Source organism: Dendropsophus ebraccatus, chromosome 7 (genome assembly GCF_027789765.1).
Source record: "Dendropsophus ebraccatus isolate aDenEbr1 chromosome 7, aDenEbr1.pat, whole genome shotgun sequence".
Taxonomy (NCBI): domain Eukaryota; kingdom Metazoa; phylum Chordata; class Amphibia; order Anura; family Hylidae; genus Dendropsophus; species Dendropsophus ebraccatus.
Window position 1 is genome coordinate 3,233,376 of NC_091460.1, and position 20,453 is coordinate 3,253,828.

General features: G+C 50.8%; 1 protein-coding gene across 5 annotated transcripts in view; it reads left to right on the top strand.

The window, feature by feature from the left end:
• LOC138797147 (zinc finger protein 345-like) overlaps positions 1-20,453 on the top strand; it is a 165,366-nt gene that overhangs the window by 19,148 nt on the left and 125,765 nt on the right. For 3 of the 5 annotated variants that reach the window (XR_011363894.1, XM_069976951.1, XM_069976953.1), the window contains 2 exons: positions 18,597-18,673; positions 18,746-18,932. Coding sequence is in view for 4 of the 5 variants with exons in the window: in XM_069976951.1 (XP_069833052.1) it covers positions 18,597-18,673; positions 18,746-18,932 (264 nt within the window). In the remaining variant the exon portion in view is untranslated. Of the gene's footprint in view, positions 1-16,362; positions 16,450-18,205; positions 18,313-18,392; positions 18,472-18,596; positions 18,674-18,745; positions 18,933-20,453 lie in introns of those variants that run through there. The other 2 variants (XM_069976952.1, XM_069976954.1) reach the window with 2 other exon arrangements.

Genomic DNA, 20,453 nt, shown 5'->3' on the forward strand with positions numbered 1-20,453 from the left:
CCTCCTCCTCCTCCTCCCATCCTCCTCCTCCCATCATCCTCCTCCTCCCTCCCCCTCCCATCCTCCTCCTGATGCCATGTAGCAGTGTATAATGGATTGGCTCCCTGTGTGTTCCCTACAGATGGAGGCAGTGACAGAAATCCACCAGAGAGGTGTCCCCGTCCTCTGTATTCCAGGACTGTCCAGAGGGAAATGTCCAGCAGACAATCAGCAGGTAGATGAGGCTGATGCTATAGCACTATATCTCTATAGCGCCCCCCCGGTGTTGTTGCTCCTGCACTCATAGATGTGATGAGGCTGATAGATACATGTTGCTGGTTTCTTATGTTGATGTGTTAGATTTTCCCTCCTGTCTGCTGGATTGTACTGAATTGTTCTATATGTCCCATCAGGGGGGAGATCAGGTGACTAATATTAAAGTGGAGGATGAAGCAGAAGAAGAGAGGATGAGGGGCGATCCCCCGTGTATGAGTGAGGTGAAGGAGGAGATGTGGGGAGATGCTACTCCAGGTATGTAGGCCGCATTATGGCTGTTGGTAGGGGCCCCTGTGACTATGTATATGTCTGGCTCCCTGTAGTAATGCCAGTTATACTTTTTCCGTGTCTTGCCTAATAGCTTTGTGGATTATATGACGCAGAGACAAGTGCAGCCCTGATGCTGTCCCCCGCCTCAATGTGTCCTGAAGAACATGGGACAACTTGGCGTCATTCCCTATGCTCATATCGGTGGAACACATGACAAATACAGGACAAACTTGAGACAATTATGAGACAAGAACGATATACAAAATGGTGGGCGGTCAGCAAGCTAGGGTGAAACCAGGAGAGGCAGAAACTAGAACAAAGTCACAAGGCAACAAACAGAGTCAATGAGGCAAACCCGAGTTATAAAATCAGAAGACAAAAATATAGATCAAATCAGGAGACGAACAGGTGATCAGGGACACAAGCCAAAGTCAGGAAAACAAATAGAGCAAATCACAGGGTAGGAAGCGAGTATATATGTATATATGTATAGTGCAGTATAGTGAGGGGGGGTCACAGGGATATAAGGGGGGGCTCCACCTTACAGCTACATTACAGTAACACCCCCCCCTGCGTATATATGTATAGTGCAGTATAGTGAGGGGGGGTCACAGGGATATAAGGGGGGGCTCCACCTTACAGCTACATTACAGTACCCCCCCCCCTGTGTATATATGTATAGTGCAGTATAGTGAGGGGGGGTCACAGGGATATAAGGGGGGGCTCCACCTTACAGGTACATTACAGTAACACCCCCCCCCCCTGTGTATATATGTATAGTGCAGTATAGTGAGGGGGGGGGGCAGGGATATAAGGGGGGGCTCCACCTTACAGCTACATTACAGTAACACCCCCCCCCCTGTGTATATATGTATAGTGCAGTATAGTGAGGGGGGGCAGGGATATAAGGGGGGGGCTCCACCTTACAGCTACATTACAGTAACACCCCCCCCCCCCGAGGATATATGTATAGTGCAGTATAGTGAGGGGGGCACAGGGATATAAGGGGGGGCTCCACCTTACAGCTACATTACAGTAACACCCCCCCTGTGTATATATGTATAGTGCAGTATAGTGAGGGGGGGCAGGGATATAAGGGGGGGCTCCACCTTACAGCTACATTACAGTAACACCCCCCCCCCTGTGTATATATGTATAGTGCAGTATAGTGAGGGGGGGCAGGGATATAAGGGGGGGCTCCACCTTACAGCTACATTACAGTAACACCCCCCCCCCCCGTGTATATATGTATAGTGCAGTATAGTGAGGGGGGGCAGGGATATAAGGGGGGGCTCCACCTTACAGCTACATTACAGTACACCCCCCCTGTGTATATATGTATAGTGCAGTATAGTGAGGGGGGGGTCACAGGGATATAAGGGGGGCTCCACCTTACAGCTACATTACAGAAACCCCCCCCCCCCCTGTGTATATATGTATAGTGCAGTATAGTGAGGGGGGGGCAGGGATATAAGGGGGGGGCTCCACCTTACAGCTACATTACAGTAACCCCCCCCCCCTGTGTATATATGTATAGTGCAGGAATAGTGAGGGGGGGGCAGGGATATAAGGGGGGGCTCCACCTTACAGCTACATTACAGTAACCCCCCCCCCCCTGTGTATATATGTATAGTGCAGTATAGTGAGGGGGGGCATGGATATAAGGGGGGGCTCCACCTTACAGCTACATTACAGTAACCCCCCCCCCCCCCTGTGTATATATGTATAGTGCAGTATAGTGATGGGGGCAGGGATATAAGGGGGGGCTCCACCTTACAGCTACATTACAGTACCCCCCGCCCCTGTGTATATATGTATAGTGCAGTATAGTGAGGGGGGGCAGGGATATAAGGGGGGGCTCCACTTACAGCTACATTACAGTAACACCCCCCCTGTGTATATATGTATAGTGCAGTATAGTGAGGGGGGGCAGGGATATAAGGGGGGGCTCCACCTTACAGCTACATTACAGTAACACCCCCCCCCCTGTGTATATATGTATAGTGCAGTATAGTGAGGGGGGGCATGGATATAAGGGGGGGCTCCACCTTACAGCTACATTACAGTACCCCCCCGCCCCTGTGTATATATGTATAGTGCAGTATAGTGAGGGGGGGGCAGGATATAAGGGGGGCTCCACCTTACAGCTACATTACAGTAACCCCCCCCCCTGTGTATATATGTATAGTGCAGTATAGTGAGGGGGGCAGGGATATAAGGGGGGGCTCCACCTTACAGCTACATTACAGTAACACTCCCCCCCCCCCTGTGTATATATGTATAGTGCAGTATAGTGAGGGGGGGCACAGGGATATAAGGGGGGGCTCCACCTTACAGCTACATTACAGTAACCCCCCCCCCCTGTGTATATATGTATAGTGCAGTATAGTGAGGGGGGGGGGCAGGGATATAAGGGGGGGCTCCACCTTACAGCTACATTACAGTAACCCCCCCCCCCCCCCCCCTGTGTATATATGTATAGTGCAGTATAGTGAGGGGGGGGCAGGGATATAAGGGGGGGCTCCACCTTACAGCTACATTACAGTAACCCCCCCCTGTGTATATATGTATAGTGCAGTATAGTGAGGGGGGGCAGGGATATAAGGGGGTGCTCCACCTTACAGCTACATTACAGTAACCCCCCCCCTGTGTATATATGTATAGTGCAGTATAGTGAGGGGGGGCAGGGATATAAGGGGGGGCTCCACCTTACAGCTACATTACAGTAACACCCCCCCCCCCCCGTGTATATATGTATAGTGCAGTATAGTGAGGGGGGGGGCACAGGGATATAAGGGGGGGCTCCACCTTACAGCTACATTACAGTAACACCCCCCCCCCTGTGTATATATGTATAGTGCAGTATAGTGAGGGGGGGGGGGGATATAAGGGGGGCTCCACCTTACAGCTACATTACAGTAACACCCCCCCTGTGTATATAATGTATAGTGCAGTATAGTGAGGGGGGGCAGGGATATAAAGGGGGGGCTCCACCTTACAGCTACATTACAGTACACCCCCCCTGTGTATATATGTATAGTGCAGTATAGTGAGGGGGGGGTCACAGGGATATAAGGGGGGCTCCACCTTACAGCTACATTACAGAAACCCCCCCCCCCCCTGTGTATATATGTATAGTGCAGTATAGTGAGGGGGGCAGGGATATAAGGGGGGGCTCCACCTTACAGCTACATTACAGTGTACCCCCCCCCCCTGTGTATATATGTATAGTGCAGTATAGTGAGGGGGGGCAGGGATATAAGGGGGGGCTCCACCTTACAGCTACATTACAGTAACCCCCCCCCCCGTGTATATATGTATAGTGCAGTATAGTGAGGGGGGGCAGGGATATAAGGGGGGGCTCCACCTTACAGCTACATTACAGTAACCCCCCCCCCTGTGTATATATGTATAGTGCAGTATAGTGAGGGGGGCAGGGATATAAGGGGGGGCTCCACCTTACAGCTTACATTACAGTAACACTCCCCCCCCCCCCCCCTGTGTATATATGTATAGTGCAGTATAGTGAGGGGGGGCACAGGGATATAAGGGGGGGCTCCACCTTACAGCTACATTACAGTAACCCCCCCCCCCCCCTGTGTATAATATGTATAGTGCAGTATAGTGAGGGGGGGGGCAGGGATATAAGGGGGGGCACCACCTTACAAGCTACATTACAGTAACACCCCCCCCCCCCCTGTGGATATATGTATAGTGCAGTATAGTGAGGGGGGGCAGGGATATACGGGGGGGCTCCACCTTACAGCTACAGTACAGTAACCCCCCCCCTGTGTATATATGTATAGTGCAGTATAGTGAGGGGGGGGGCATGGATATAAGGGGGGGCCTCCACCTTACAGCTACATTACAGTAACCCCCCCCCTGATGTATATGTATAGTGCATATAGTGAGGGGGCAGGGATAAGGGGGGGCTCCACCTTACAGCTACATTACAGTACACCCCCCCTGTGTATAATGTATAGTGCAGTATAGTGGGGGGGGGGTCAGGGATATAAGGGGGGGCTCCACCTTACAGCTACATTACAGAAACCCCCCCCCCCTGTGTATACTATGTATAGTGCAGTATAGTGAGGGGGGGCAGGGATATAAGGGGGGCTCCACCTTACAGCTACATTACAGTGTACCCCCCCCCCTGTGTATATATGTATAGTGCAGTATAGTGAGGGGGGGCAGGGTATATAAGGGGGGGCTCCACCTTACAGCTACATTACAGTAACCCCCCCCCCCGTGTATATATGTATCGTGCAGTATAGTGAGGGGGGGGCAGGGATATAAGGGGGGGCTCACCTTACAGCTACATTACAGTAACCCCCCCCCTGTGTATATATGTATAGTGCAGTATAGTGAGGGGGGCAGGGATATAAGGGGGGGCTCCACCTTACAGCTACATTACAGTAACACTCCCCCCCCCCCCCCCTGTGTATATATGTATAGTGCAGTATAGTGAGGGGGGGCACAGGGATATAAAGGGGGGGCTCCACCTTACAGCTACATTACAGTAACCCCACCCCCCTGTGTATATATGTATAGTGCAGTATAGTGAGGGGGGGGGCAGGGATATAAGGGGGGGCTCCACCTTACAGCTACATTACAGTAACACCCCCCCCCCCCCCTGTGTATATATGTATAGTGCAGTATAGTGAGGGGGGGCAGGGATATAAGGGGGGGCTCCACCTTACAGCTACATTACAGTAACCCCCCCCCCCCCTGTGTATATATGTATAGTGCAGTATAGTGAGGGGGGGGGCCCCGGGATATAAGGGGGGGCTCCACCTTACAGCTACATTACAGTACCCCCCCCCCCTGTGTATATATGTATAGTGCAGTATAGTGAGGGGGGGGCAGGGATATAAGGGGGGGCTCCACCTTACAGCTACATTACAGTAACACCCCCCCCCCCGTGTATATATGTATAGTGAGGGGAGGGGGGCACCGGGATATAAGGGGGGGCTCCACCTTACAGCTACATTACAGTAACACCCCCCCCCTGTGTATATATGTATAGTGCAGTATAGTGAGGGGGGGGGCAGGGATATAAGGGGGGGGCTCCACCTTACAGCTACATTACAGTAACACCCCCCCCCCCTGTGTATATATGTATAGTGCAGTATAGTGAGGGGGGGGCAGGGATATAAGGGGGGGCTCCACCTTACAGCTACATTACAGTACCCCCCCCCCTGTGTATATATGTATAGTGAGGGGGGGGCAGGTATATAAGGGGGGGCTCCACATTACAGCTACATTACAGTAACCCCCCCCGCCACCCATGTGTATATATGTATAGTGCAGTATAGTGAGGGGGGGGCAGGGATATAAGGGGGGGCTCCACCTTACAGCTACATTACAGTAACACCCCCCCCTCCCGTGTATATATGTATAGTGCAGTATAGTGAGGGGGGTACAGGGATATAATGGGGGGCTCCACCTTACAGCTACATTACAGTAACCCCCCCCCCCTGTGTATATATGTATAGTGCAGTATAGTGAGGGGGGGGCAGGGATATAAGGGGGGGCTCCACCTTACAGCTACATTACAGTAACACCCCCCCCTCCCGTGTATATATGTATAGTGCAGTATAGTGAGGGGGGTACAGGGATATAATGGGGGGCTTCCACCTTACAGCTACATTACAGTAACCCCCCCTCCCCATGTGTATATATGTATAGTGCAGTATAGTGAGGGGGGTACAGGGATATAATGGGGGGCTCCACCTTACAGCTACATTACAGTAACCCCCCCCCGAGGATATATGTATAGTGCAGTATAGTGAGGGGGGCACAGGGATATAAGGGGGGGCTCCACCTTACAGCTACATTACAGTAACACCCCCCCCCCCCGAGGATATATGTATAGTGCAGTTGTGTTACTATTGCAGTGTTACGATGTGCAGGGGATATAACATCCGGATAATCTCAGTAAATCGGGGTCTGGCTCTGTAGTTGGGAATGACCTGGAACCGTTCATCATAACGCACAGAACGCTATGGTCGTTACTACGGTCTTTACTCTGATCCCAGCCAAAGAATGAACCATGTGAAGAATTAGCAAATTATTCAATTAACCAACGATTAACGATAATTTTATGGTCAGTTTGAAAGATGCCATCAGCGACGTGAATAATTTTTCAGTCATTGCCGCATACACGCAGATTGTCGTTTAAATTTTAACAGTATAACGATTTTTCGTACAATAATCGTCCCATGTAATCGGCTCTTAGAGAAGATGTTGCCTAAAAGCGATGGGTTTAGCAGCGCTCTAACATGACTAGATTACACACAATGTAGGGTGTGATTATTTAGTCTGTATGGCAGGAGACGTCACCCTCCGCCTCGGCAGCCATTGCAGTAGATGGGCTTCATTACAGTCTATCGAATCTCTCTTGGGAAATCTTGTTTCCTTAAGGTTTTCCTAAAGGCCCTATTACACGGGACGATTATCGTGCAAAAAATCGTTATATCGTTTGAATTTAAACAATAATCGTTTCCAGGTGTCCCCGGCCGGCATGCACTGTGCAGCGGCGGCAGAGATGTAATGGGGATAGCACAGGTACTACTCCCCCATCATCTGCTCATACTATGAATGTACTGATTGCATACATTTATGGAATACTTTGGGGAGCAAGGACACTTGCTCCCCAAAGTATTCCATAAATGTATTCTATCAAAAACAGTGTATATCACATTTACATACACATCCATTGTAATTCCAATGGAGTGTCCAGCAGGGGGTGCACTATAAATTAAAGTCAGCCCCCTGCTGGACACTCTATAGGAATAACACCTGATTCGTGACGTCACAGTTTCTGAGAGTCTTTGAAGTCTCCATGATCTACTAAATTAAGGGAATTAGCCCTATATGTGCATTTCCCATAATTAATGTACATTAGGAATTTGTCTAACTTTCTATAAGTAATATATTAAAAAATACTTTTGGCCGGAGTTGTCCTTTAACGATAAACCATCTAGTTTTCGATGGTTTATCGTTAGTTGTTAAAAATTGCTCCGTGTAATAGGACCCTAAGGGTTCTCCCTGATCCTACAATATAGTGAATAGGAGACATCCCATAACCTTCTTCTATAATGGACACTAGTGAAGTCCAGCGCACGGAGGTGTTGTCTTCCTGACTGCTCCACGTTTTTCAGCCATAGAGATGTGTTACAAATTTCCGAAAGAAAATAACGAAATCCGTTTTTGTTTCATACAGAAAATCCCAGCCAGAACTCTGAGAGAAACGTCAAGTTATCGCCATGTTATACAGGGGAAGGTGACGCCATCGTGCAGCCCTCCTCAGAAGAAAGCCTTCCACATATACACCCTGGAGCCCACCCTACAGATCCATCATACAAGGAGCCGTCTGGGCAGTCACAGGCTGTTACCTCAGGTAAGAAGGGGGGGGGGTCAATATGATAAATGTGGAAAAGAGATTATAAAACCCTTAAATCTTTTCACAGACAGAAGTCACACCGGAGAGGAGCCGTATTCGTGTTTAGAATGTGGGAGATGTTTCTCAAGTAAATTACATCTTTTTATACATGAGAGAATTCACACAGCTGAGAAGCCATTTTCATGTTCAGAATGTGGGCAAAGTTTCTCCTATAAATCAAATCTTGTAAAACATGAGAAAAGTCACACGGGAGAGACGCCGTATTCATGTTCAGAGTGTGGAAAATCTTTTTGCCATAAAGCAAATCTTGTTAAACATGAGAGAAGACACACAGGAGAGAGGCCGTTTTCATGTAAAGAATGTGGGAAATGTTTCACAACTAAATCATATCTTGTTATACATGAGAGAAGTCACACAGGAGAGAAGCCGTATCCCTGTTCTGAATGTGGGAAATGTTTCTCGAGTAAATCAAGGCTTGCTAGACATCAGCGAAGTCACACAGGAGAGAAGCCGTATTCCTGTTCAGAATGTGGGAAATGTTTCGCAAATAAAGTATATCTTGTGATACATTCGAGAAGCCACACAGGAGAAAAGCCGTATTCCTGTCCAGAATGTGAGAAATGTTTCACCAATAGACCAGAACTTCTTGTACACGAGAGAACTCACACAGGAGAGAAGTCATATTCGTGCTAAGAATGTGGAAAATGTTTTACAGCTAAAGGTAGCCTAAGGTATCACCAGAGAACTCACACAAGAAAAAAAACACTTTGATGATCCAGTTGTGAAAGTATTTTGTAAGTAAACAATGTGTTCTTGTCCGGAACCATCCTGCATCTCCTGAACACCAATTCTATATGGAACAGAGGCCAAATGTGACTGGGATCAATGGGGGGGTTACTGAGGAGGAGGAGAAGAGGCAGTGATGCCGAAGTGTCCCCATGTTCCTTCCTGTATTCATAGTCTCCTCCACCCTGTGTCCATAAGGGCCGAGTGGAGAAGTGAGGACTCCGTATACGGGTTTGTTACTTCATTGTGGAGATATAATCTGATTCTTACTGGTCCCGTATATACAGGTGATGGAGGTGAATGCTCTGATGTGTTTTGCTTCCTTGTACAGTGTGTGTAATAAATATTAAAATCATGAATTAAAGGCTTTTCTTCTGTTACTTTCATTCCTGGCTTTGTCCCTTTGGAACAAATAACCGGCCGCAGACGTTCTTACATGGCCGTTCTTGTCTCCCGCGGCTTCTTCATGGCATGCAGGCTTTACCTTGGCCATCCCACCTTTCCTTTTGGCCTACACATAACTGGGTGGGGTTACTGTGATATGTAATCTGATGGCGGGCCACCCTGAGACCACCGTCCTGTTAGTGGATTGAGAGGAGGCAGAGGATAGTTAGGCTTCCCCTCCCCGGCAGAAGCGCGTTGGCTCCATAAGCCGGGGGGGGGGGGGGGGGGAATAGATGGAAGGCATGTACAGAGGACAGAGGCCCGAATCATCAGCCGTCTCCGTCTCCCCCCTCTCACCCCTCCAGCTGTGCTCCCCTGTGACCCCTTCGGCTGTTTCCCCTCTCCTGTCACCCCTCCATCATCTGTGCCCCCCTCTCCTCTCACCCCCTCCAGCTGTGCTCCCCTCTCCTGTCACCCCTCAATCTGTGCCCCCCTCTCCTCTCACCCCTCCGGCTGTGCTCCCCTCTCCTCTCACCCCTCTGGCCGCACTCCCCTCTCCTCTCACCCCTCTGGCCGCACTCCCCTCTCCTGTCACCCTTCCAGCTGTGGCCCCCTCTCCTGTCACCCTTCCAGCTGTGGCCCCCTCTCCTGTCACCCTTCCAGCTGTGGCCCCCTCTCCTGTCACCCCCCCCCCCCTGCTGTGCTCCCCTCTCCTGTCACCCCTCCAGCTGTGCTCCCCTGTCACCTCTCCGGCTATGCTCCTCTCCTGTCACCCCTCCAGCTGTGCTCACCCCTCCGGCCGCACTCCCCTCTCCTGTCTCCCCTCCAGTTGTGCTCTCCTCTCCTGTCTCCCCTCCAGCTGTGCTCCCCTCTCCTGTCACCCCTCCAGCTGTGCTCCCCCCCTCCTCTCACCCCTCTGGCTGTGCTCCCCTCCCCTGTGACCCCTCCAGCTGTTCTCCCCCCTCCTTTCACCCCTCCGGCTGTGCTCCACTGTGACCCCTCCGGCTGTGCCCCCCTCTCCTCACCCCTCCATCTGTGCCCCCCTCTACTCTCACCCCTCCGGCCGCACTCCCCTCTCCTGTCACCCCTCCAGCTGTGCTCACCCCTCCTCTCACCCCTCCAGCTGTGCTCACCCCTCCGGCTGTGCTCCCCTCTCCTGTCACCCCTCCGGCTATGCTCCCCTCTCCTGTCACCCCTCTGGCTATGCTCCCCTCTCCTGTCACCCCTCCAGTTGTGCTCCCCTCTACTGTCACCCCTCCGGTTATGCTCCCCTCTCCTGTCACCCCTCCAGTTGTGCTCCCCTCTCCTGTCACCCCTCCAGCTGTGCTCCCCTCTCCTGTCACCCCTCCAGCTGTGCGCTCCTCTCCTGTCACCCCTCCAGTTGTGCTCCCCTCTCCTGTCACCCCTCCAGCTGTGCGCTCCTCTCCTGTCTCCCCTCCAGCTGTGCTCCCCCCTCCTCTCACCCCTCTGGCTGTGCTCCCCTCCCCTGTCACCCCTCCGGCTATGCTCCCCTCCCCTGTGACCCCTCCGGCTGTGCTCCCCTCCCCTGTGACCCCTCCGGCTGTGCTCCCCTCCCCTGTGACCCCTCTGGCTGTGCTCCCCTCCCCTGTCACCCCTCTGGCTGTGCTCCCCTCCCCTGTGACCCCTTCGGCTATGCTCCCCTCCCCTGTGACCCCTCCGGCTATGCTCCCCTCTCCTCTCACCCCTCCGGCTGTGCTCCCCCCTCCTCTCACCCCTCCAGCTGTGCTCCCCTCTCCTCTCACCCTTCCGGACACACTCCCCTCTCCTGTCTCCTCTGGCTGTCTGAACCTTGAGGAAGTCCTCTCTAGGATGGAATGTATCGGGCTGTGTATCCCTCACTCATTCCACACAGCAGTAATATGCGATATGTGATTTGCGATATGTGATGTGATATGCAATATGATTTGCGATAAGTGATATTGTGGGGCACTTATTGAGTTGTTCCGGGTGACGCCACTTCTATGATGGATGGTCGGTGGAGTATAGCTCAGCCGGTTATGAGGTTGTTGTGACACCAGTGCTGACTCAGCACACGGGTATGGGGGCACACCTGCTTGTTGTGTGTGGCTGGCTATACCCTTCCCCAATGGTCGGTGACCTGTCAGGTTGTGATGGGTCCCTTGGGCTCTTATCACGGTGGTCCGGAGTGCAGTTATGACCCACCCGGACTGTCGGTACCATCACCCACAGAAAGGGGAGATGACCCAAGGACGGTATGGCTTGTGTGTAGGTGCTGGTGCAATGATCACTGAGTCCCAGTAGAATAAATAAACTTGTATGATGATGATACTGCTGTCTTTTATAAATTAGGGAGGTGAGTGAGGTTGCCTGTGTTATACCTATACTAGTGCCCTGAGGTTATGGAACATTATTAGTGATTTTAGCTTATTGTGAGTCTTTTTCATGTGCTTACAAGATATTGTCTTTTTTCAACTAAGGCTGCATTCACATGTTCAGGGATCTTCCCGGTTTGTAATTGTGGTCCGGTAGCTACCTCCGTGATCCGTGCAAAACAGTCCGTTTATCATCCGTTTTGCATCCGTGTCCGTTTTTTTCACAGATGTGTTTTACAGCATTTTAAATTACACTGATTACATTCTAATTAGGGTACTCGTTACTCGGACAAGCATCTCGCGATACTCGAGAAAATGGCATCTTCCTCTTCCTGCATGTTTGGCGGCTTTTTGTCAGCCAATCATCATGCAGGAGAGGCTTTGGGAGCTTGTAGCATCACGTGGAACCCATACATGTGAATTGGCAGTGATTGGTTAACCAGATCAGATGACCCGGGCATATAAGAATCAGGTCCCGCGATGCTCGCGTCAGACTCAGGCTGGAAGCAGTTAGGGAGGGAGCTGCTGTCTGTCAGGGAGGGAAATAGCGTTCCAGTAGGCAGGGATACTATAGAAAGAACCCAACAGCCCTTGTAAGGGCTTAAAATATATATATATATATATATATATATATATATATATATATTTTATTACTACAGACTGCTGGCTGGGACAGGCAGTACAGCTACCAGGATTTCAGTAGCACACTGTGGTGATCGGCTGCTGGCAGAAAGGGGACATTAGGTGTTGCATACAGACCCCTAAGAAGTCCTTAGTACTATTATAATTTTTGTGGCTGGTGCTGCTGCTGTTGTACATTGTATTGCTGTGATTTGTAGTACAGCTGCATAGAACCTCACTGCTCATTGTCCTGTGTAACAGGTGGCATACACCATATACCACCACTTACATACAGACTCTATACGACTGCCTCCAAAAACTAGTGTGACCAGTATCTTTTCTCATCTGCAGCCAGTCAGCAGGGTTGCTTTATTTCTTAGTGCAGCCGTATTCAACCTCACTGCTCATTGTCCTGTGTAAGGGGTGGCATACACTATATAGCAGCACTTACACACAGACTCTATACGACTAATTCAAAAAGTAGTCTGAGTAATATATTTTCTTGGCTTGCTGTGATCTGTAGTGCAACTATCTCAGTCTTGACTGTGCAGTGTCCATAAAATGGTGAACCCCAGGGGTAAGGGTTGAGGACGAGGACATGGGATTCCAAGCGATGCAGTGGGCAGAGGCCGTGATTCAGGGCAGGGTGACACAGCAGCACCCGTTGAGGAGGGGGCAGTGGCACACCGCAGACGTCCACTCCCTAGCTTCTTCTCACAACTTACGGGGTCTCAGGGTACACAACTATTGAAACCGCTGCAGTGTCAACAGGTGATGACGTGGATAGCGGATAATGTGTCCAGTAACTTATCCACCACCCAGTCTTTCACGCAGTCCACCCACGCTACCCAAGGGAGTGGAACCCTTGCTCCATTAGCTCAGCCTCCTTCCCCACAGCCTGGCCCCTCCATCCACCACCACCAGGCTCCCAGGAACTGTTTTCTGGACCCTTCCCTGAGTCTGAGCAACCGGAGCAGTCGATCTGTCCTGATGCCCAAACTATGCAGCTCAGACAGTCGGTGGGTGATGAGAGTGGGGACTTGCAAGCGGGGTTGGAAGAGGTGTCTGATGATGATGATGATGAGACCCAGTTGTCAGACAGTGAGGTTGTTGTCATGGATGTAACTCAAAGTAAGGAGGAGAGTGAGGAATTGGAGGAAGAGCTGGTGGATGAGGACGAGGTGACTGACCTGAGCTGGGTGGATAAGCCTAGTGAAGACCGTGCTTCTGAGGGGGAGGCAAGTTCACCCGCAGGACCGGTTGGAAGAGGAAGAGGGGTGGGCAGAGGGAGAGGCAGGGCAGAGCGAGTAGATCAGCAACTGTTTCACGTCAAACTCCTGTGGCCAGGGCTAGATGTTCCCAAGTCTGGAGGGTCTTTAAAGAAAGTGCTGATGAACGACAGACTGTAGTGTGCCACGCCAGGATCAGCAGGGGAGCCACCACTACCAGCCTAACCACTACCAGCATGCACAGGCATATGAGTGCTAAACACCCCACTCAGTGCAACCAAGGCTGTTCAGTGAGTGCAAGTCACATCCCTGCTTCTTCTCATGCTCCTTCTCCACTATGCTTCACACCCTCCAGCAAGGTGTCCAAGCGCAGTGTTCAACTGTCCCTACAACAGACCATTGAAAGGACCTCTGTGGCGGTCTCTCATGATTTGTATACCTTTTCTTCCAAAACCTCTTTCTCCTCCTCCTCTTCTTCTTCCTCCTCTTCTCTATTACGAGCATGTCGCCTCTATTTTGTAGCGCTAGGTGCATCAGCACTGCGGAGGATAAGCCCCAACAGGCGGTGTCGAAATTGCTGAGCTTAGGCGACAAGGCACACGGCCCAAGAGCTGTTGCAGGGCATCACGGCGCAGACAGATCTTTGGCTCGTGGCACAGAACCTCAAACCAGGCATGGTTGTGTGTGACAATGGGCGGAACCTGGGGGCAGCTCTGCAACTCGGCAGCCTCACACATGTACCATGCCTGGCCCTAGTGGTGTAGCGGTTCCTTAACACCTACCACAATTTGGCTGACTTGCTCGCCAAGGTGCGTTGCATCTGTGCGCATTTCCGTCAACCACGGATGCTGCCACCCTTAGGGCAGTGCAAAGGCGCTTTCAACTGCCAGCTCACTGACTGCTGTGCGACGTGCCCACGAGGTGGAATTCCACCTTCCAGATGGTAGCCAGGGTTTACCAGCAACGCAGAGCCAATGTGGAATGCCAGATGTCAACCTCAGTGCGAATCGGTAGTCAGGTCGGTCAGCTACCTCAAATCTACAATGTGGAGTGGACGTGGATGTCTGCTATCTGTCAGGTACTGGGCCCCTTTGAGGAGTCAACACAGATGGTCAGCGGTGATGCCGCCATCAGCCTCACCATCCCGCTGCTGTGTCGGCTAAAAACCTCCCTGCTCAGCCTGAAGTCTGAGACTTTGCCTTTGTCTCAGGAGACGGGTGAAGAACATCCGCCGCTAGATAGCCAGACCACCCTGACGTCAGTTTCTCACCACGGAGTAGAGGATGAGGAGGATGAAGAAGAGGCGGAAGAGGAGCAGACTGCTGCCGCCACTGAGGAGGGTGCCCATGCTCAATCCTTAGTTGTTGAGCGTGTATGGCCTGAAGAGGAGGATTTGGTGGAGGAGAAGGAGGAAATTGAGGCTAGTCAGGAGAGGGTGTTTTTGCATGTTCGGACCCTGGCGCATATGGCTGACTTTGTTAGGCTGTCTTTCCCATGACCCTCGGGTTAGAAATTTTTTGACAACACCGATTACTGGGTGTTCTTCCTCCTGGACCCTCGGTACAAACAGAACTTTCCCACTCTCATTCCTGCCGAGGAACGCAGTATGAGAGTGAATCAGTATCAACAGGCCCTGGTGCAGAAGCTGAAAATGTACTTCCCATCTGACACCACTAGCGCCAGAGGACGTACTTCTGTAGGACAAAGAGCGGGGGAGAGGAGCGGTGGAGCAGGCAGCTTGTCAAGGGGCAGGGGAACACTCTCCAAGGCCTTTGACAGTTTCATGGCACCCCAGCAAGACTATGTCAACCATCCCCAGTCTAGACAGAGTAGGGGGGAAGCCTTCAGGAAGATGGTGAGGGAGTACCTTGCTGACCATACCACCGTCCCTCCCGATCACTATGCTACATACAACTACTGGGTTGCAAAGCTGAATACGTGGCCTGAACTGGCGCTTTATGCCTTGAAGGTGCTGGGCTTCCCTGCTGCTAGCGTGTTGTCAGAGCTGGTCTTCAGTGCAGTTGGTACCATCACTGATAAGCGCACCCGCCTGTCAACTGACAGCGCTGACAGGCTAATGTTTATAAAAATGAACAAAGCCTGGATTTCACCTGAATTCAACTGTCCACCCAGGGAAAGCAGATCAACATGAAGATTCTTAGTATATTCTCGCCTCCTCCTCCTTCAATTCTCAGCCAACAGCCAAGTCTTCTTCGGCCATGCTGTGTCTGGCATAATTTTTGGGAGGCTCACCTACTACCACTTCTACCTTGGTCACTCTGTCATCACTGCCATGCTGTGTCTGGCATAATTTTTGGAAGGCTCACTGGCTACCGCTTCTACCTTGGTCACTCTGTCATCACTGCCATTCTGTATGTGGTATAATTTTTGGGAGGCTCACCTGCTACTGCTTCTACCTTGGTCACTCTCATCACCGCCATGCTGTGTCAGGTGATATTTTTGTGTGGTTCATATGCTACCTCTGTCTTAATGGTTCCTGGTGTTCTCACTTCCATGCTGCTCCCCAGAATTTGGCGTAATGGTCTGATTAGGCAGCCTCAGAGACATCCATGCATGCTGCCCCTGCTGTTTCCTGTCCATTTCCGTTTCCATCATTTTCTGAGGTAGACAGGTTTTCACACAACCTTCCCTCTGCCGAGCTTGGGTCCCCTGCAAAAATGCTTGAGTTTCCCATTGACTTCAAAGGGGTTCGTTACTTGAAACGAGCACTTGAGTATCGGGAAATATTCATCTGGAGTAACAAGCACCTGAGCATTTTAATACTCGCTCATCACTAGTAATAACTTTATTATAATATTATCATAGGATTCACCCCGAACTCGGACCTCACCAAATACCTCCTCAGTGACCGCAACTTCTGTGCTGCTAGGAGCACCCCAGTATGAGGTGCAGTGCTAAACCCAGCCCACTCCTGTCACATGATCACAGGTCCTTCACCACAATCTCTTCTCTCCTGCACTGCTGAGCTCCGCCTCCTAATGTAATGGTCACATGATTCTGACATCATCACAGGTCCTACATCTCCAGAATCTACCAGATCCAGAGTAGCTCCTCGTTCGGCAGTCACTGCTGTTGTGTTGTGTGTGGAGATCTCTGCTCCTCAGTGTGTGACCCCAACAGTAAGGTAAGCTTACAGGAGGAGGGGTGTTACATTGTGTTACTATCAGTGTGTGACCCCCCAGCAGTAAGGTAAGCTTACAGGAGAAGGGATGTTACATTGTGTTACTATCAGTGTGACCCCAGCAGTAAGGTAAGCTTACAGGAGGAGGGGTGTTACATTGTGTTACTATCAGTGTGTGACCCCCCCCCAGCAGTAAGGTAAGCTTACAGGAGGAGGGATGTTACATTGTATTACTATCAGTGTGTGACCCCCCAGCAGTAAGGTAAGCTTACAGGAGGAGGGATGTTACATTGTGTTACTATCAGTGTGACCCCAGCAGTAAGGTAAGCTTACAGGAGGAGGGATGTTACATTGTGTTACTATCAGTGTGACCCCCCAGCAGTAAGGTAAGCTTACAGGAGGAGGGATGTTACATTGTGTTACTATCAGTGTGTGACCCCCCCCCCCCCCCCCCCCCCCCCCCGCAGTAAGGTAAGCTTACAGGAGGAGGGATGTTACATTGTGTTACTATCAGTGTGTGACCCCAGCAGTAAGGTAAGCTTACAGGAGGAGGGATGTTACATTGTGTTACTATCAGTGTGTGACCCCCCAGCAGTAAGGTAAGCTTACAGGAGGAGGGATGTTACATTGTGTTACTATCAGTGTGACCCCAGCAGTAAGGTAAGCTTACAGGAGGAGGGGTGTTACATTGTGTTACTATCAGTGTGTGACCCCCCAGCAGTAAGGTAAGCTTACAGGAGGAGGGGTGTTAGATTGTGTTACTATCAGTGTGTGACCCCCCAGCAGTAAGGTAAGCTTACAGGAGAAGGGATGTTACATTGTGTTACTATCAGTGTGACCCCAGCAGTAAGGTAAGCTTACAGGAGGAGGGGTGTTACATTGTGTTACTATCAGTGTGTGACCCCCCCCCAGCAGTAAGGTAAGCGTACAGGAGGAGGGATGTTACATTGTATTACTATCAGTGTGTGACCCCCCAGCAGTAAGGTAAGCTTACAGGAGGAGGGATGTTACATTGTGTTACTATCAGTGTGACCCCAGCAGTAAGGTAAGCTTACAGGAGGAGGGATGTTACATTGTGTTACTATCAGTGTGACCCCCCAGCAGTAAGGTAAGCTTACAGGAGGAGGGATGTTACATTGTGTTACTATCAGTGTGTGACCCCCCCCCCCCCCCCCCGCAGTAAGGTAAGCTTACAGGAGGAGGGATGTTACATTGTGTTACTATCAGTGTGTGACCCCAGCAGTAAGGTAAGCTTACAGGAGGAGGGATGTTACATTGTGTTACTATCAGTGTGTGACCCCCCAGCAGTAAGGTAAGCTTACGGGAGGAGGGATGTTACATTGTGTTACTATCAGTGTGACCCCCCAGCAGTAAGGTAAGCTTACAGGAGGAGGGATGTTACATTGTGTTACTATCAGTGTGACCCCCCAGCAGTAAGGTAAGCTTACAGGAGGAGGGATGTTACATTGTGTTACTATCAGTGTGTGACCCCCCCAGCAGTAAGGTAAGCTTACAGGAGGAGGGGTGTTACATTGTGTTACTATCAGTGTGTGACCCCAGCAGTAAGGTAAGCTTACAGGAGGAGGGGTGTTACATTGTGTTACTATCAGTGTGACCCCCCCAGCAGTAAGGTAAGCTTACAGGAGGAGGGGTGTTACATTGTGTTACTATCAGTGTGACCCCAGCAGTAAGGTAAGCTTACAGGAGGAGGGATGTTACATTGTGTTATGTGTGAAATAACTTTTTCCTTCCTGTACAGGACACAAGGATGTGTACAGGGAGCAGCGGCTCATGATGGAGGATCAGCGAGCAGGTGATAGATGTCCCCGTCCTCTTTATTTCCAGGACTGTACAGAGAATCATCAGGTAGGGGGTGCGGAAGGCTCCTCACAATATGACAAGGATCAAGTTTCATATGAGTTCTTATTTTTTTTCTGTCTGTTTAGAGGGAAGATCTGATCGATATCAAAGTTGAGTTTAAACTTGAAGCACAAGAAGAGATGGATTTCATGGCCGATCAGCAGTGTAAGGGGGGGGGGGGGAACATTGGCTGCAAAAGTAAAACCTGTTTTACTGGTCCCCTTGATCCTCCTCCTCCTGGTGACATGTAGCAGTGTATAATGGATTGGCTCCCTGTGTCTTCCCTACAGATGGAGGCAGTGACAGGAATCCGCCAGAGAGGTGTCCCTGTCCTCTGTATTCCCAGGACTGTCCAGAGGGAAATCAGGTAAAGTCTTTTGAACATTTGGTCATGAAGGGATTGAAGGACAATTTAACTTTTTTTTTATCATCTGTTTAGGGTGAAAGTCTGATTGACATTAAGGCCGAGGTGAAAGCAGAGGAGGAGGAGATCGCCTTAGAGAATCAGCAGATAGATGTGACTAGTATAAAAGTGGAGGATGAAGCAGAAGAAAAGAGGATGATGGGCGATCCCCCGTGTATGAGTGAGGTGAAGGAGGAGGAGACGCCGGGAGCTGCTATACCAGGTATGGGAGGATGGAGTTACACAGGGATATAAGGGGGGGCTCCACCTTACAGCTACATTACAGTAACACTCCCCCCCCCCCTGTGTATATATGTATAGTGAGGGGGGGGGGTCACAGGGATATAAGGGGGGCTCCACCTTACAGCTACATTACAGTAATACCCCCCCCCCTGTGTATATATGTATAGTGCAGTATAGTTAGGGGGGGAAGGGATATAAGGGGGGCTCCACCTTACAGCTACATTACAGTAACACCCCCCCTGTGTATATATGTATAGTGCAGTATAGTGAGGGGGGGGCAGGGATATAAGGGGGGCTCCACCTTACAGCTACATTACAGTAACACCCCCCCCTGTGTATATATGCATAGTGCTGTATAGTGAGGGGGGGCACAGGGATATAAGGGGGGGCTCCACCATACAGCTACATTACAGTAACACCCCCCCCCCGTGTATATATGTATAGTGCAGTATAGTGAGGGGGGGCAGGGATATAAGGGGGGGCTCCACATTACAGCTACATTACAGTACCCCCCCCCCCCCCCGTGTATATATGTATAGTGCATTATAGTGAGGGGGGGGGGGCAGGGATATAAGTAGGGGGCTCCACCTTACAGCTACATTACAGTAACCCCCCCTGTGTATATATGTATAGTGCAGTATAGTGAGGGGGGGGCACAGGGATATAAGGGGGGGCTCCACCTTACAGCTACATTACAGTAACCCCCCCTGTGTATATATGTATAGTGCAGTATAGTGAGGGGGGGGGCAGGGATATAAGGGGGGGCTCCACCTTACAGCTACATTACAGTAACCCCCCCCCCTGTGTATATATGTATAGTGCAGTATAGTGAGGGGGGGGGATATAAGGGGGGCTCCACCTTACAGCTACATTACAGTAACCCCCCCCCCCTGTGTATATATGTATAGTGCAGTATAGTGAGGGGGGGGGGGCAGGGATATAAGGGGGGGCTCCACCTCACAGCTACATTACAGTAACCCCCCCCCCTGTGTATATATGTATAGTGCAGTATAGTGAGGGGGGGGGGGCACAGGGATATAAGGGGGGGCTCCACCTTACAGCTACATTACAGTACACCCCCCCCCCCCGTGTATATATGTATAGTGCATTATAGTGAGGGGGGGGCAGGGATATAAGTAGGGGGCTCCACCTTACAGCTACATTACAGTAACACTCCCTCCCTTCCCCTGTGTATATATGTATAGTGCAGTATAGTGAGGGGGGGGCACAGGGATATAAGGGGGGGGCTCCACCTTACAGCTACATTACAGTAACACTTCAAGCCTTTCCCATAGGAGCGATGCCAGTGATCTCTGTGATGCAGGTGATCTGTTTGCAGAGTTCTTTTCAGCACTACAGATCCCAGCATTTTCCCAGCTTTGCAGTTTACCTACATTTTGCTGTTTTTAGGGTGCACACCACTTTAGTTGTCTAGCACAAAAAAGTTTGTGCATGACTAGGGTAGTTGCCAAGGCCCTTCCGCCCTACTAAGGCCCCCCTT